The 16,668-nt window shown below is 44.7% G+C and overlaps 1 protein-coding gene across 4 annotated transcripts in view; it reads left to right on the top strand.

Annotated features, from left to right (window-relative positions):
- ncalda (neurocalcin delta a) overlaps positions 1-12,243 on the top strand; it is a 91,147-nt gene extending 78,904 nt beyond the window's left edge. For all 4 annotated transcript variants that reach the window (XM_080471034.1, XM_080471036.1, XM_080471035.1 and 1 more), the window contains 3 exons: positions 5,589-5,694; positions 8,639-8,760; positions 10,326-12,243. In XM_080471034.1, the coding sequence (XP_080327160.1) occupies positions 5,589-5,694; positions 8,639-8,736 (204 nt within the window). In that variant the 3' untranslated portion in view covers positions 8,737-8,760; positions 10,326-12,243. The remainder of the gene's footprint in view (positions 1-5,588; positions 5,695-8,638; positions 8,761-10,325) is intronic.
- Positions 12,244-16,668: the final 4,425 nt, after the last annotated feature.

Here is a 16,668-nt window from a genome sequence, read left to right as displayed (position 1 = left end):
TAACAGACACAACCAATAATGTAATGACATGGATAAATGTGACCATTTTAGTTGTAATAAAGCCAGTAATGACAGTGATTTTCCCCTGAGGGCCGCTCATGCAGAGCCAAAGGGCCACAACTGGCCCCCGAGCCTTATGATGCCCTCGTCTGATTCATGACCTCATTAAATAGTGATGTTACACCTGATTGATGCTTTTAACCTGAAATTGTAATTAATAAACAGCAAGGCCATGCCTGAGCAAAGAGGAGCACATACAAAACTAATGTGAGTTTCAAACAATTCCACCTTTTTCATGAAGCCATATTCAGGATACTTTATGTTTCCACAAAATACCTTATGAAGCAGGAAAGTCGTACCGTGTAGGAATTTATCCAATTCAAGCTAGAAATTGAGACATTTATGTTTTGTTTTTTTTCCATATCATGCTTTTTAAATTGTATAATCTTTAATGTGGAAACTTTAAAGGTGTTTTCCTTTTTTTTTATCTTAAATTTTTATCAGAAAACAACTTTTCCTTTCTTTTTTTTTCCCTTTTACTTAATCTTGTTCTTACAACAATACGATTGGTCCAGAACAAGTTCATGACTCAAGCGAATCAAAACAAAGTCTCTCAGTACGTCGTTAAATCATTTCAGTATTCCAAATTCAATCCCACAACTGCTGTCCGTTTGTTTCTGTTCGTTTCCAAATATAACGTTTATACATAATCCAGGATTGGTTTGTTCAGGGACGTCAAACCGGGAGACAGTAGTTTAACTACCTTCACATATTCTTGTGATTTGTAGTATGATCTCTGATCTACAGTCCAGTTTGTCGGACTCCACTTTGTGTGTGACGTCGTCCGCCACTTCGCCCAGAGGACGCTGCGTTTGCTCCCGCAGTGTTTACCATTCACGCTCGCCTTCCATTAGCCGTGGCGGCTGAGAGCGCCGTCTCTCGCGGCTCGAGGGCGCTTCCTCCTGCAGGGAGCGTGGAAGCGCCGCTGGTGCTCATAATTGGCCGTGCTGTGGGAGTAATGGAACGGGATGGATGGGAGCCAGTCTGACTCGCCTTCTGCAGATAATGAGAAAATATAAAGACGGCGAGGGAGCTGCGGCGCGAGCGGCGGGGCAGACGGCCGCAGAGCGACGTCCAGTGTGTCCACTGGCAGGAGAAGGTGGGAGAGTGCATTCCCACTGGCAATCTGGTGAGATTGAGGGAAGTAGCGGGGTGGATGAATGGAGCACAGCTCATGAGGGTGAATTCGCCACAGGACACACGTTCGTCTGTGGAGTGCGTCGGAGGCGGGAAGCTGCGACTTCCAACGCCTCTGCTGACACACACACGAGCCTCAACAAGTGTGTGTGACCTCCTTCACACTCCCTCCACCTGCCTCTCCCTGAACACACACACACACACACACATGTCCAGCTGGAGTCGTGCGGCCGTCTCGTCTCCGTCACTTTCGGTAAGTGGACACATCGCAGTCCGGAGCTGCAGCTCGACAGCGGCCGAGTGCTTTTCCTCCTTCCTCTGCGGCTCCGTCTCCACTGAGCTGCAGCTTGGCCTGTTTGCAGCTTCACAGCAGGTGTTCATGTCTTGAAAGAAAAAGTCCTCTTTTCTCGGTGAGGCTTTCAGGCTGGAGGAGAGACGCTGCCTGCAGCGCAGAAGGTGGACGAAGTCTGAAATGTAAGAATACCCTGAGCAGAGGTTTCTCTGTGAGAAATCTATAGCTGAGGTGAAAGGGAGGAAGACTATGGGCTGGCAGGCCGTTCCTGTGCGTACGTATGAAGGAAGAAAGTTTCAGCTCTGAGTGATGGAGGTTTACTCTGGCTCGGGGCTGAAGAGCATCTGGTCACAGCTGAAACAGGAGTTAGAGTCCATCCTGATGAAGCCAAAAGCAACAGCCGGAGTCCGTCTCTTAGTCCTGCCTGAGTTTAGTGTGTTTTCACTGGATCCAAGCAGCACAGATCATTTTTAAGTCCATCGCATTTTCCTGTCAAACCCCTTTGAGATCCATTCAATAACAAAGTCATTTCTAACTGAAACCTGCCCTTTCCTTTGGTCTGGCTGGTTTTTTGTCGTATTCAGTAAGCGCATGATAAAAATCTCTCAAATACTTATTTTTCACTCGTTAGCTTTTGTCTTCTTCACAAGCTCCCACTTGCTGATATCAGATCATAAGATTGGATTTTCCTGTATTAGACATTCCAGGTGTTGCAAAGGAGAACATAGATTTATTTAAAAATTAGAGTATGTTCATAGTATAAACCTGGGCTGTCAGACATGAGACCCATGGGCCAAAAAAAACACCCACAAGAGACTCCAATCTGGCCAAACCACCAAGCAAATAGTAAACATTAAAAAAACATTGATTTCTGTAACAAATTTCTCAGGATTAGTGGACACAGCACAACACTGAGATTATCAGCGATGCTGCCATGAAGGCATCCACCTCGTTGCTGTCAAACTGGCCTCAGAGCCGTGATGTCAGGGGCAGTTTGTAAGTACTAATTGTTTGCTTTTGTGAAAAAATAGACACTTTCAATACATAAACTCTGCACCACAACAACAAAAAAGTTAACATTTAAAGATTATTATGTCACTATTTTACCCGTCCGGCCCACTCAGAATAAAATTGGGCTGAATGTGGCTCCTGAACTAAAATGTGCTTGACACCTCTGGTATAAAATATTATATACAATACACAATATAGAATAATTTATACATGTATACTCATTATGAGAAGATAGTTGTATTATCAGGTGATATGTATACAATACAGGTGGGTGTAATAGATCTGTGTATTACCAGAACCTGCTGATAAAATGTAAATCACCCCTCATACCCCTCATACATATATTTATGCTGCCTATACAGTGTCATCATCCAGCAGTACGTGAGGATCAGATTGAAACCTGGATCACCTGGTTGGATGAAGTGCCAGCGTCTATATCCTGAGCCAATCAGCAGCCACGTTATGGAACAATAACCTCCAGCAGCATGTGGTCAAGTGACAAACAAATATCTGTATACAAATGTAAATATGAATATTTGCATGCCAATATTTATCATCAAAATGGATATATTTCCAAGTCAAATAGGGATGAGTAAAGTGAGGCCGCTATGAGCTCAGCCTCCCCTTCATTTGTACAATATCACACAAACTGCGTTTTTTACATTCTCAATGTTTTTCACTTGTAGAAAAACCTGCTTTTTCACTGCCAAGCAGCCATTTTTAACTCGAGCCAGGCTGTATGTTGCCTATTACTGGTTGTAGCCATGAAGCAACCGGTTAACAGTGAAAACAGAGATAAAAAGCACAAACTTTCTTCTCTCTCTCTTTGAGCTCTAAAACAGCTTTACTCAGCAGTAATAATAAATATCAATTCTACTCTGCAGTAAAAACCTGTTAACAATGATTTGTTTTCACCTCTAAATTACAAGAAACAGGAGCATGCTGGGAAATACTCATCTATTTCTCATCCAGAGGTCACTCAGAACTTAAAAGAACTTTTCCTCACTTTCATTATTATCAGTTTCATTATTCAGACCAGAAGTGTCGAACATCTTTCTGGACCGGTTTTGGCCCACGAGCCTTCTGTTTACCACTTAGACCATTTCATCTTGATTTCATGAAGATTTCTTATTGAGTAAATAATCACTTTTAGGCACATCAGGATTGTGATTATGACCTCTGACCTTTAAAGAGTCCACACTTTACCTGTTTCGAGGCTCCCGCCAATAAAAAGAAGTTTTATTGGAATGATTTTAGAACAAAATGGGCTGAAAGCAGAACTGCTGGCTCTCTGGGCCTGATGTCGTGGAGCTGCACTCTCTCTCAGCAGGCTCCACATCATGTCACTTCTTATTGGCTGCTTGTCATTTTTGGGGTTTGTGAATTTAATCTCGTTCCGCCGGGTTAACCTGGATCAGACCAGCAGCTCAATCCCCTGGAAACGTAACAGCTCGGGCGGGTTTGGGTGATATTACCTGTAGCTGCGTCTGTGGAGCAGCAGCACAAGCAGCCCCGATATGAAGCCCCGGCTGCTCGGGAATCACCGCCGGCCCTCTCCTGTTCACATGTCAGCTCCCATTCCCCTCAACCCCGCCTCCTTATTAGAGGCCCAGAGAGTGGGCTGTGATTTCACTGTTTACTGCCAGGCAGCCTGCAATGCACCACCGAGCAGAGGAGACACAACACTGATAAATAGTCTGAGAGGAATTGTGTGTATGTTTGTCACCACCCGCTCCCCTCCAGCAGCCACTGATGTGTAATCAAGCTGTATTATCCACCGTGTGCCGGCGCCGCACACACACATATATATATACCGACTCAGATGGAGTATCGTGAGTCCGTCCAGCGTCTCTCCACCTTCACACTGTCCGCTGGAACGAGGCTCGCTCTCCACGCGGATGGAGACAACATTACTTCCAGTGTGAAGGAATCGTGAGCTGAACGGAGACGGAGGAGACCGAGTAGCGAAAACACTCTCCGACAATCAAACAACAGCTGGTCTGCACCCTGTGGAAGGATCAGCAGTCTACAGTCACAATCACTTGTTGCAGCAATGCAGGAAAACCTCAACCTGAGTGTCAACCGCCTGGTGAACGCTGTTCTGTGACCGTCGAAGAGTTTCTGATCCTGCAGCTATCACTAAGTTCATCACGAAGAGGAACAAAACATTTCTAAGTGTCTGGGACACATTTCTTTGTCCATGTCCAGATGTAATGCAGCGTTGATAGTCCAGTAGCTTCTGTTCCAGAACCTTCGGTGAATTAGTTCCTCAGCTCTCAACCTCGACGCTTTGATTCCACGATTCTTTGTTTTCTTCATTGCAGTAATGGTTTCTCTGCTTCTCTCCACTCTCTCACCGGTCTGTCACACTCTGGGCTCTTTCTGAGGCTCTATTTCTGTTTCCTGATACAAACTCATTCATTCTTTGTTTAAATTCCGCTGTGTAGCTTTTTCTTTTTGGCCACATATTGTTTGTCCTGTCAGTCTAATACAGTAGTAATGGAGACTTTTCTGGCGCTAACGCAGCATTCACTGTTATACAGTGACATCTAGTGGCTCCAGATGGTATCTGCAGGTTCATTTTGATGTACAAGTTGCATGAGCAGGCAAACGAGTAAGAAAAGTGATTGATAATCCAGAAAATATCTGAACTAAGAATGAACGTACCCAAGTGAAGAAGAGTTATTGCTATTACTGAGCACATTGAGAGGACCGGTCACCACTGTGGGTCCATGAGCTTGACCCTTGACCCCCATCAGCTCCTCAGTGTGGCTGCTCACGGCATCCTAGAAATAGGAGGAGTAAATGTGGAAAAAACAATTTCCCCAATGGGATTAAGAAAGCGTGATGAGTTTGTTTATTTTGGATTTGCTGGCTGCGTTGCACGTGTTGTGGATGCAGTTTAATCTTTTGTGCTTTTTTCCTCGCATTCTGCTGCATAAGTCTTATCGTTTCTGGCTGACAGGAGGTGCAGATAGAACACCTCCTGGCAGGAGGAGAGCCACAGAGCTTCGATTGTCCAGAGTCCATCGGGTAGAACATTACACCTTCATGTTAATCTCACCAACTCGTGTGTGTTTCTGTGCAGGCGATATATAAGATGGTTTCCTCCGTGATGAAGATGCCCGAGGACGAGTCGACGCCCGAGAAGAGGACGGAGAAGATCTTCAGGCAGATGGACACCAACAGAGATGGTAAGCTCACATCGTCCACTGCACTGACCTCACAGAGGGTTTTTATTCTTCACTCTTTGGAAAACTGATGATTAAACTCTTGTCAGTGAAGCAGTGGTGATGGAAGACGTCGAAGTTATCATCACCTTCGATCCTGTGGTGACCGTCAGACTGTCGTACCCAGGGTTATGAAATCCGTGACACACAGTTCGGACTATGTAATGAATGGACCTTTGGCCAAGCCCCGCCCCCATTAGTTACTGTTTCTAAGATCTACAAGCCGTCGCAGCTGACTGCATGTTTACATGGAAACAGTCAGTGTAGAAACCACACCTCAACTGACACTGGACAGTGCTCTGCGCTTGTTGTTTGGGTTTTCAATAGAGTAAACGCCGCTGTTTATCCTTCCTCGATGCCGCGTGTCACTGCTGCATGAACCCCAGGCACATCGGTTGACCATTTTTGTCTTAAAGGGGTCTTATTCTACAGCTTTTCAACACTTTCACTTTGGTCTCACTGTTCCAAAAACATTGTATTCAAAGTTTATTGCCCTAAATCCAGCTTTTCCTTGATTTTCCTCTATTTGAATATTGGATCATAGGAGCTGCATTCAGAATCTGCTGTGTCTGTGTGAGCTGGACTGACTCCGCCCACACATGCCCATCTTGGGAAGAGGAGGAAGTACTTCCTCTCGTGGTGCCATGTGCCAGAGCAGAGCTGCCTAAATGTGGGAGGAGTCAAAGGGAGGGCCTCCCTTGATTGGGATTGGCTAAACCCCCGATGACACTATATAGGGTTTGATTTCTTATTGGCTGGTTGGAGCAACACACTTTTTAAAAACTGAAACCAGCCAGGGAGAGAGAGGACAGACTGTCTTCACTTCTGGAACGTCATTCCAGGTATGGGGACGATTATTACTGTTGGAAAACCCAAAAGTGAATTTTGTATAATATGACCCCTTTAAATGACTCAAATAGCCCAGAAAACAACAAAAGTGTTGCCAGCTCTAATGGTTCTCTACGGAGCTGAGAGTGTCCGTCCGAGTCTGAGCAGTTGGTAGTTGAATGCTTTTGGTTCAATTGCGTTGGGGGCGGGGCTTAACAAAAAGTCAATTAAAGGTTTAGGTATTATTCCCATATCAATACGCCTGGATGAGCTCAAACATTTCTGGCCTCGTTTACGCGACAATATTTTCAAGTGAAAACAGAAAACTGGAGCCACTGAAAACACAACTTTATGAAAAAGACGGCTCCAAAGGTGGAATTTTTTGAAAGCGTTCCCTCTCCATGTAGACGGAGGAAAACACAACTTTTCTGAAACGCTGCTACTGCGCATGCTCATCACAGCCGTGGTAAATCATTCTTCTGCACATGCTCAGTAGATGGACGATGACCACAATGTTTTGCCTCCAGAGTTGTCGTGACTCTCGGTCCATATTCTCCTGGGACTTGCTGGTTTTATAGTTTGCAGTCACCAGAATAAATAGAATAAAAAAGGAGTGTTTTCTGAGAGAAAGGAGGAGCAGCCTGTATTTACCTTGTTAATGTATGGAGCCACTTGTCACTGCCACCTGCTCAGCTGGTCGACAGCTGCTGTCATCACACACACACACACGCCTGCCTCCTCCCTCACACCTGACCTCACACACACACACACACACACACACACACACACACACACACACACACACACACACACACACACACACACACACACACACACACACACACACACACACGCACGCACTGCACCAGCTCCGTACAACATCAGAGAGAAGGCGGCTGATTGGGGTGTGTTGGTGCATTCTGTTATAGTAGTGAGCGTGGTGAGGGAGAGACTTCACAACACTGCCATCTGCTGGTGAAAAGGAAGCAGGAGGACCAGCTGAGCGATGCCGTAAACTAAATCTCTCGGGTGTAACGTCCATCCATCTTCCGTTCGCTTGTGACGCTCAAACCTGAAGCGTTGCCGACGCCTGGGAGTTCGTTCAAACAAAGTAGACACGACTGAAAGTTTTCAGATCGACCAAAGAGTTTAGAAAAAGACACTGAGAACCTGAACACAACGGGAAAGCCACCGCGTATATCCAAAGGAAAAATATAATTTAAAGAAAAATCTACAAGTCATGTTGTTTTTCTAAATGACTCAAAAATCCAGAAATAAGCAGCAGAATCGTCGTTCTGCTCCAAATTCAACGTCAGCCAGCAAGCAAACAAAACTCCAGCTGTGCTGATGTCATGAAAATTAACCAATAAATCAGTTATCTCAGCCAAACTAATCCCTGAAACAATAAAAGTGGACGCACTGAAAGAATAGAAGTCTGATCTCGGCAGAGTGAAAGCAGGTTTCAGTCTGAGGCACTTCAAATGCAAAGAAACACAAAACACACATGGAGAACATGCAAACTGAAAACAGCTCCGACTTTTGACTCCGTATAACTCAAACCTCGACAACGACTGCTTGGTTACCTTCATTTATTTCTGTCTTTAAGGCCCCGGTGGTGAATGTCGAAGTTGTTCAAGGTGTCCCAGCGGTTTTCACCTCACATCCAGTGAAAGTTAACATGAAGTTTATCAAGTCTGTGTCGCACACTGACCATGTAATGAATTCTATACACACTTATGAGTCGCTTTGTGTTGAAACATGTGGAGTCGATTTATCAGCAACACAAACTTCTAAAACAGCGAAATAAAAACAGGATCTAGCGATTACTTCTTAGTACTCGATCTATAAATAACCCCAGGGTTTATTGTGTACACTACACTTTGTAAGTCCTCGTGTGAAAAGGACATGACAGAAACACCTTTTTATGTGCCGAGCAGAATATAAGGAGGTGTTGCATTAACGGAACCCCCCCCCCCCCCCACACACACACACACACACACACACACACACGCAGAACACTTGACAGTGGGACTGGTGAAGCCACTCGCCCGCTGAGTCGCTGTGCTGGTGTGTGTTTCAGGGAAGCTGTCTCTGGAGGAGTTCATCAAGGGGGCGAAGAGCGACCCCTCCATCGTCCGCCTGTTGCAGTGCGACCCCAGCAGCGCCGGGCAGTTCTGAACCCGAGGCGCCAACCAAACCCCTGTGAGTCCCACCGAGCCACGTTCCTCCACCTTCCCTTACAGCAGGGGGTGTCCAAACACGAGGCCCTCGAGAGGCTCCAGTCCAGACCAACGAGCCTGCGAGCAAATTGTCCAAACACCCATAATGCAACAGCTCCAGGAGAAGTTTCATTTAAAGTCGTTTTATGTTGAGATTGTAGTTATTTTCAGTAGTAATTGGGTGAGCTTTTCCTCACATCAGCTCGGCGCCACAAAAAATCACTCAGGATGAAACTGGACTGGATGTGTTGGACGCCCCTGGAGTAGGTTCTTCAGCTCCTTAACAGCATGAGTTCAGTTTTAATTCTCACTACCAATCAAGGATCAGAGTAAAGCAGTTAGAAGATCAGTATCTCTGTTATTCTGCTTTAAAAAATCCATAGAAAAAAAGAGATGAAATGTGTTTTTCCTCAGAGGCGTCGCTTTTAGCTGGTTTTCATTTTTACCGACTGGCGTCACACGGTTCAACCACATTGAACTCGTCACATTAGAACTGATGCTGGTTTCATTCAACGCCTGTTGCTGCTCCGATGAATCCACAGTAAAAGAGATTAAAGGGGTTTTGATGGAGGGATAGAGAAGAAGCTACTCAGTGCTCCACTGAGAGTGTCACTCGCTGACCGAAGATCAAAAGAAAATAGAACATTTAGCCTCGTGACGGTTGAGATTTCTTATCATCACAACGTGAAGAAAGTCAGCTCACTTGTGTTTGACGGAGGTGAAGCTGCAGAGTTTGAGGCCTCGAGTCGAGTCGTGTTGCGTGGCGGACCGGGCTTCGCTCAGAGTCGTGCTGAGGAGGAGGAGGAGGAGGAGGAGGAGGAGGAAGACGGCCACCGACGCTTCGTGCCTCGCGGGCCGAGAGCTGCAGGGAGTTTATTTGAGGGAGGGAGCGCGGCGTGGTGCGGCGCAGGACGTGGGAGAGGTCATCCACCACGTCATGTAAGAGAGTTTGTGGGAGACGGAGCTGCTGATTCTGCTGTGGAGGAGAGAAGCTCCTTCTGAAGGCGCTGCAGTGAGTTTGGCGTCGGTGAAACCAGCTGAAGTCATGACGGTTTGAGACGGGCAGTTAGATTAGACTCTTATAGCATTGATTAGAAATTCCAACTTTTATTTTGGTAACTTCGTTGAGCTGAATTCCGGAGGTGAATTGAAGTGACTCAGCACGTTTGATAACTTCCCAGTAACAGTCCTGGACATGAACACTATTCTGTTTGTCTTTTTAGCATGTTCCTGCTCCTGACTGATGCTTTGACTTGTAAACAAACATAACAACAAGCACAGCTTGACAACACAGAGCACATATAAGGTGTTCGATTGGAGCGGGAGATCAGTGTGATTCTGCTGGGTTTGATGGTCGACCTGCAGATTTGATTTAGTATGAATTAATGACATATAGGATGAGATCTCCTGTTAGGTAGCGTGACTCCATGAGAACTCCATGAGAACTTGATGAGAACTTGATGAGAACTTGATGATAACTTGATGAGAACTTGATGAGAACTTGATGAGAACTTGATGAGAACTGAGGTTTCCTCCTGGTCTCCGCAGCGCCGCTCGGTGACCCTGAATGCCTGAAACTCTCCACTGGCGGAGCAGACTGAAGATGAAGGATGACACGATGATGACGATGATGAAGGACGCGAGCCTTCAAAATGTACTGAGGACTTTCAAAGATGGGCACAGGAGCCACATCTCCCCTCTTCCTCCCCCTCCTCCTCCTCCTCACTCTGTATCTCGACTGATTCCGGGTTTGCAGTCGATGGTGTACATATGCTGTCTGACCCGGAGTCTTTGTGTTTGATCGGCTGGTGGCGCCGGCCCTCGGCGTCCCTCCCTCCCTCCCTCCCTCCCTCCCGCCCTCCCTCCCTCTCTCTCTTCTCCTCTCTCTTCTCCTCTTTTTCTACCCTCACAATGTGTTCGTGCGTTTCTGTACTTTCCTATTATTATTTTTCTGCAAACTCGGCGGACTTTCCTCTCCCACGTGGAGGCGGGGACGACGCGCCGAGCGACCGAGCATCTCCAGCTCTTGTGGTGTGGTGAAGCGCCGCTCCTCCCTTTCTCCCCCCTCCTCCGCCTCCTCCGCCTCCTCCTCCTCCTCCTCCTCCTCCTCCTCCTCCTCCTCCTCCTCTTCCTCCTCCTCCAGTCCGGTGAGACTCGGAGAGACTCGGAGAGTCTCCGGCTTCACGTCAGACCCGTCCTGACGAGTATTTGTAGATCATTTTTAAAGCAACACCCAGCGTAGTCCGGAGCGCTCGGCTCAAGAACAAATGTCGTGAAGTAATAATAATATTAGCTGTTTTATTTAAGACCGGATGTCGAGCATGCGAAGCGCTTCTCCTCTTTTCCACTCCTTTATCAGACTTTTCGATGTTTTTCAGCGCTTGCATGTGAAATCCGGGGTCATGGCGAGTGCAGGGGAGGGTGTGTGTGTGTGTGTGTGTGTGCGTGCGTGCGTGTGCGTGCGTGCGTGTGCGTGTGTGTGCGTGTGCGTGTGTGTGTGCGTGCGTGTGTTCCTCCAGCCCCGCGCTCGCCCGCTCGCTTCAGTGTGTCAGTGTGGTCAGTAGTCGGTGTCGTGAGCTGCCGCAGCGGAGACGAACGCCGCCAACAAACACGTGTACATACCGACCGGTTCTCTGTGTCACAGCCAAGCACACCTGGAGAGCAGCTGTCGGCACCACACGAGTCGTTCGCAACGACGTCGACGCCACATTTCAAAGTAAAGATGAATATGATCAGAAACAGGGATTTTAGTGAGGTTTTTTTCTCTCTTTTTTTTGCAATTTTTATAAATGTAACTTCTATTAGAGTAACTTACGGAACAGGACAGGACAGGAACACACCGTAGCATCCCGACGGAGGAGACAAAATGTGTGACCTCTACTGCTTCACACTCGACGCCAACGATCCACAGAAACTGTGTCTGGAATCACTGGAGAGGAAAAGCTGCGATGGAGCTGCAGCAACGGCCAAAACACAGAAATGGATTGAATCCAATAATGGAATGGAATATATGAGCCTTTATCATAATGACAGTTTTACACTCTTAACAAGGATTTTTTTTATTTTTAATCTTTTCAAAATTCAAAATGTGCAACAAATATTTAAATTATATATAAATATGGCAGCATTTTTTTTGAAAATACCTGTTTTTGTGTATGTTTCTAAGTGTAATGAGAATACATACATTGAGGATGATATTTATTACAGAATTGGCTTTATTACATTCAAAATGGCCCAAATTATTGGAATAGATACAGATTATTTCATTTGGTATGGGAATTATGTTTTTGTTTTGCATTATTCTTTATTAGTAATCGACTTGAAGGCCACCGGCTGCTGGAGAGAGCTTTAATATTTCACGACGCATCGTACCAATGAAGGCCATTTTAATGCAACATTTCAAGTATGTAAAGTATTTTTGAGCATTTTGTTTTCTGCATCTAAAATAAAACATATAATGTGCTTTAATAAAAAATGTAAAAAAAAAAAAAAAAGAAAAAGAACAACACAGTGTCCCAAAAGGAGTTCCATTTCCCTCTACATGGGGAGAGGTGAACGAGTGATTTCAGACACAGATTAGAACAGATATCTCTTTTAAAACACTGACCAGGTGAAACTTGTTTCTTCACCCGCTGGTCCAGGTTTTGTCTCCTCGGCTCTGATTTTCCTCTCAGAAAACACAAAAACGGGGTCAAAAGTGACATTTGCAAAAGGTCCGAGCAGGATCCACGTTCTCCTGAATGTACCCGAGCACCCCCCCCCATCCCCCCAATTAGAAAATCTTTGAATGTTCATTTTTTAAAGAAAATCCTAGACAATAAAACAGATGCAGACCAACAAACAAACGAGAGAATCACAACTCCTGCAATGATACTGTCACTAAGTTGCTCTTTTCTCTCTTTATAGATTTTTGTTTTTGTCTTTAAACTGAGAAAAACTAAATCTGTGTCAGACGTAACATTTCTGCTAAAACAACAAAACAGCATCTTGTGATCAAGTGCCAAATAAAAAGAAAGAAACAGTATTGTATACATTTCTACTGTACAATTGTTATATGTTGAACAAAATGTTTGTAATTGTTGCATTTTGTAGGTTTTGTATGGTATCCTGTATTTTAGTGACTTCAGTTTTTGGAACACAGGATTCTGTTTTATTTTTGTTTTTGTTTTTCTTTCTGGTCAATTTGAAAAAGGCAAGAAATAAATTTACAATATATTGTGTGCTAAGGATTGGTGTGCTGTGAGGTCATTCTCTCACTTTGGGAGGTTTTATTTATGAGCCGTTCTCTTCGTGGTTTTGGTGCAGAGGTCTTCAACGCGGAAGAAAACATGTTGATCTTATTTTTAGTTTGTTTTCAAAATGACTCTTAACTCTCGGCTAAAAAGGACTTTTAAAAAAAAAATTGTAAGAATAGCTAAAACGACCATAAATGGGGAAAATGCTCAAATGGCTGGAATTACTAAAAGTCATTAAAAAAAAACAAGTGAAATGGGTGAAAAACATGTACATCTGCTTGAAAGAGGCAAAATAGTTAAAAAGGTCATATGTCAATTTTCTTTAAAAATAAGAAATTTTTAAAATCAGTTCCAAAAATGGAATAAAATGCTTCCCTTCTTAAATCGCAATAGAAACTTCATGATTACAATCTTTCTGTACGTCTCTCAAAGCTGCACATTAAACATTTTAAAGGTTCTGCCTGTTTTGCGGCTCCACTTTAATGAGATTTGATAAAAAGGGAGAAAAACTTTGATTTTGGCCGTCGAGGTTGCAGACTTCTGGTTTAATGGATCCAAAACTTCAAGACTCACACCTGAAACTTTGTCTTACTGCGGCGTTCAAGTTAAAAACTGCTTCACGCCAAGCGGGACCAACACCCTGCTGGAATGCAAGAAATCTTTATTATTATTATTATTATTATTATTATGTCCTTTTCCACCAGAACTGCTGCATTTTTTTGCCGAAACAACTGTGCGTGAAGTTTTGCACACACACATCAAAAGTAGCAAAAATGTGATATTTCACGAGAATTATGCACGCGTGGCTCCACAGCGCCCCCTACAATATTTACACATCTGTAAAGTTCACTGGGACGGGCAGCAGGTTTCACCTACGTCCACGGAGTTCCACGGGCCGAAGCAGCGGGTCCAGCCGCAGGAAAAACTCCCCGACTGTCGGACCAACAGGAAGTCAGGAATTTAGCCTTTACTGTGAAATGTTTGTGAGGATTTCCTCCTCGGGGGCCGCAGTAAGTCCAAGAGACCTGAAATTTGGCCCGGATGAATGAAAAGTTATCAAAAGTTTCCAAATCAGCTAAAAGAACCACTCTCATGGCGACGCCCTGGAAATCAACCATGAAACAGGAAGTGAGGTCTCTGCTCTTTTTATTTTCATTTTATTTTTTAACACTGACGTGTTACTTCATTCATTTTTCATAGAGAACACAGTTGAGATTTGTGTGGTCTGGTTGTCACACCCTGAAGTGAGCCTCCTGCTTCCTCACAGTCCTTTTATCCTAAACTTGCTTTTTCAAAATAAAGTCCAAACCACTTGTCAAGTTCTACACATTTATTAAGCAAAGTGTCGCTTAAAGAAAAGGACATCCGAGTGTCAGACTTTGGATTTCAAATAGTTTTTCCTCCAGGTTTGGTCAAACCCACGACAGGCTGGGCTTTACGCAGTTGGTCAATTTTTAGGAAATGACATGTTGCCAAAAAGACGTCCCATCAGACAGTTTCCATGGCGGCTTCGTGAGAAGGAGGCCGACTGGACGCTGTGGAGGCCCGACTGGAGGAAGAGGAGAGGAGAGAGAGCCAGACTGGACATCCAGACCCTCCGGCCGACTGGACGAGCAAACTGGACGCTGTGGAGGCCCGACTGGAGGAGGAGGAGGAGGAGAGAGAGCCAGACTGGACATCCAGACCCTCCGGCCGACTGCTCAGCTCAGAGTCCAGGGTGAAGGACGCCGAGAGGAGGCGCAACGAAGACATGGAGGAAAGAGGAGAGGACAGAGAACTGGGTTCACCTCCCTCCCTCCCTCCCTCCCTCCCTCCTTGTCATTACATCGTACATCATTTCCAACTTGTAAGTAAATTCCTCTAAACGAAAGCTGATGTTTGCTCATGTTTGGTAAATGAAGGTTTCCTTCAGATTTCAATCATCTCGTCCAGTAAACAACAAAACAAGCGTCCAGAACACTCGGCACGTCCACTGCTCGGCCCACAAATCACTGTTGATTTGAAAAAGGCACCCAATAAAAATATTTTACAATAAAATGTGTTAAAACAGAAGCAATCCAAATGAATTAGTTCTCCTGCAATGTACAGAATGAAAGACAAAATGTTAAAAGTAGTCGAAACAAAATGTTGAGAACTAGAATAAAGGGATTAACTGGTCACAATTTGCTTCGTGCATAAAAACTAAAGCAGCTGGAAGGAAAAATCAAGTATGTGAACTTCATGAGTGAACAGGTGGTTTTCATGTTTTCTACCTTTTATTTTGTGAAGCCGTCCTTCAACACAGGAAATCCCGAAAGAGTTCAAAGGTCAAACACCTGCTTTTCTTTCTGCAAACACTATTGAGACACTGTGCAGAGGATGATGACGATGATGATGATGATGATGATGAAGGTCCATGACTAGATGAGCTGTTTGGAGAATCATCACCTGAATCCTAAAGGTTTCATTGGTCGCCCGGCAGGAAATCATCACTGCAGTTATCTCAGTAATAAAAACCTGCAATCATCCGTTTGATATGAAGAAACTGTTTTAATTTGAAAGAGTTTGATAAAGTCTCCCTCTGTCACTGAAGCACACTGGCTGATTTAACGTTCACTTCTCGAGCTCCTTGCTGCGGTGAGCAGACACGCTGTTCCGTCTCTGCTGAATGAGTTTTAACCGGGCTGCAGGGAGAGAAGTTTCTGGAAACACGAGAGGGAGTTTAAAAAAAGGGATGAAACTGAGGCCACGTTCACACGAACCCAGGTATTTTATAAAAACTATTTTTAAAAAAGGTGTCATTTCTGGCTTTGGGCCGCGCAGTTACACAAAACTGCAGCTACGATTCACCACAAACCATGATTCCTGAGGAGTCCGGCCACCGTGGACGTCCCAACAGTCCCTCCTATCTCCTTTCCTATCCACTTTTCCTTAAACCCCCAAAGTGTTTAAGCGGCGGCCACGATAAGAAACATTTGAATCTCAATAATCTAAAGAAAGGAGGCTCAATACTTCCTTTACAACCTTCTTTAGCCTAAGAAACACTGATGCTCCCTTAACCAAAGGAGACCAGCTCATGCTGACCCACATTACCTTGTGGTGACATTTAAAGGGACCGGCTCATTGGAGCGTTCAGGGAAACTCAGGATGACTGAAAAGGGAGCAGATCATGTAAATGAACTTTAAATAATCTAAACCAGATCCCAACTATGAATGTTCTGTGGATGTTGTAAAACCAACACAGTAAACTTTGTGTAAACTTATTCTCAGTTTGATTGGTTCTTTATTCACCTGGCAGCCGTTTAGCTTTAGTTCCTCGTAGCCTGGAGCCTCTTTTCCTTTCATTTACATTCAGACCTTCTGATATTTGAGATTATATCAGTGGTTAGAAGGGGAAAATGTTAGAAATGCACTTTTTGTAGTCCGATGTCAGAAAGGTGTAGTTTCTTCACCACGTCACTAATCTGCACCACCGTTGGATTATTATGTCACCAAGTGAAAGAGCGGTCTGACTGTCACAACGTGATCGCCTTTCACTAGCTCCTTTAAGAAGCCTAACACCTTTACCTTAACCCCGTGACATCATCCAGGGGGGTGAAGGTAAAGTGGATAGGAAAGGAGACAGGAGGAACTATTCAGACACACCCTCAGTGACTCTGCATCGTAGGCGAAGATTT

Source organism: Lipophrys pholis, assembly GCF_963383615.2.
Source record: "Lipophrys pholis genome assembly, chromosome: 9".
Taxonomy (NCBI): Eukaryota; Metazoa; Chordata; class Actinopteri; order Blenniiformes; family Blenniidae; genus Lipophrys; species Lipophrys pholis.
The sequence above is the reverse complement of the archived record's forward strand: the minus strand, read 5'-3'. Positions and strand labels throughout refer to the sequence as shown.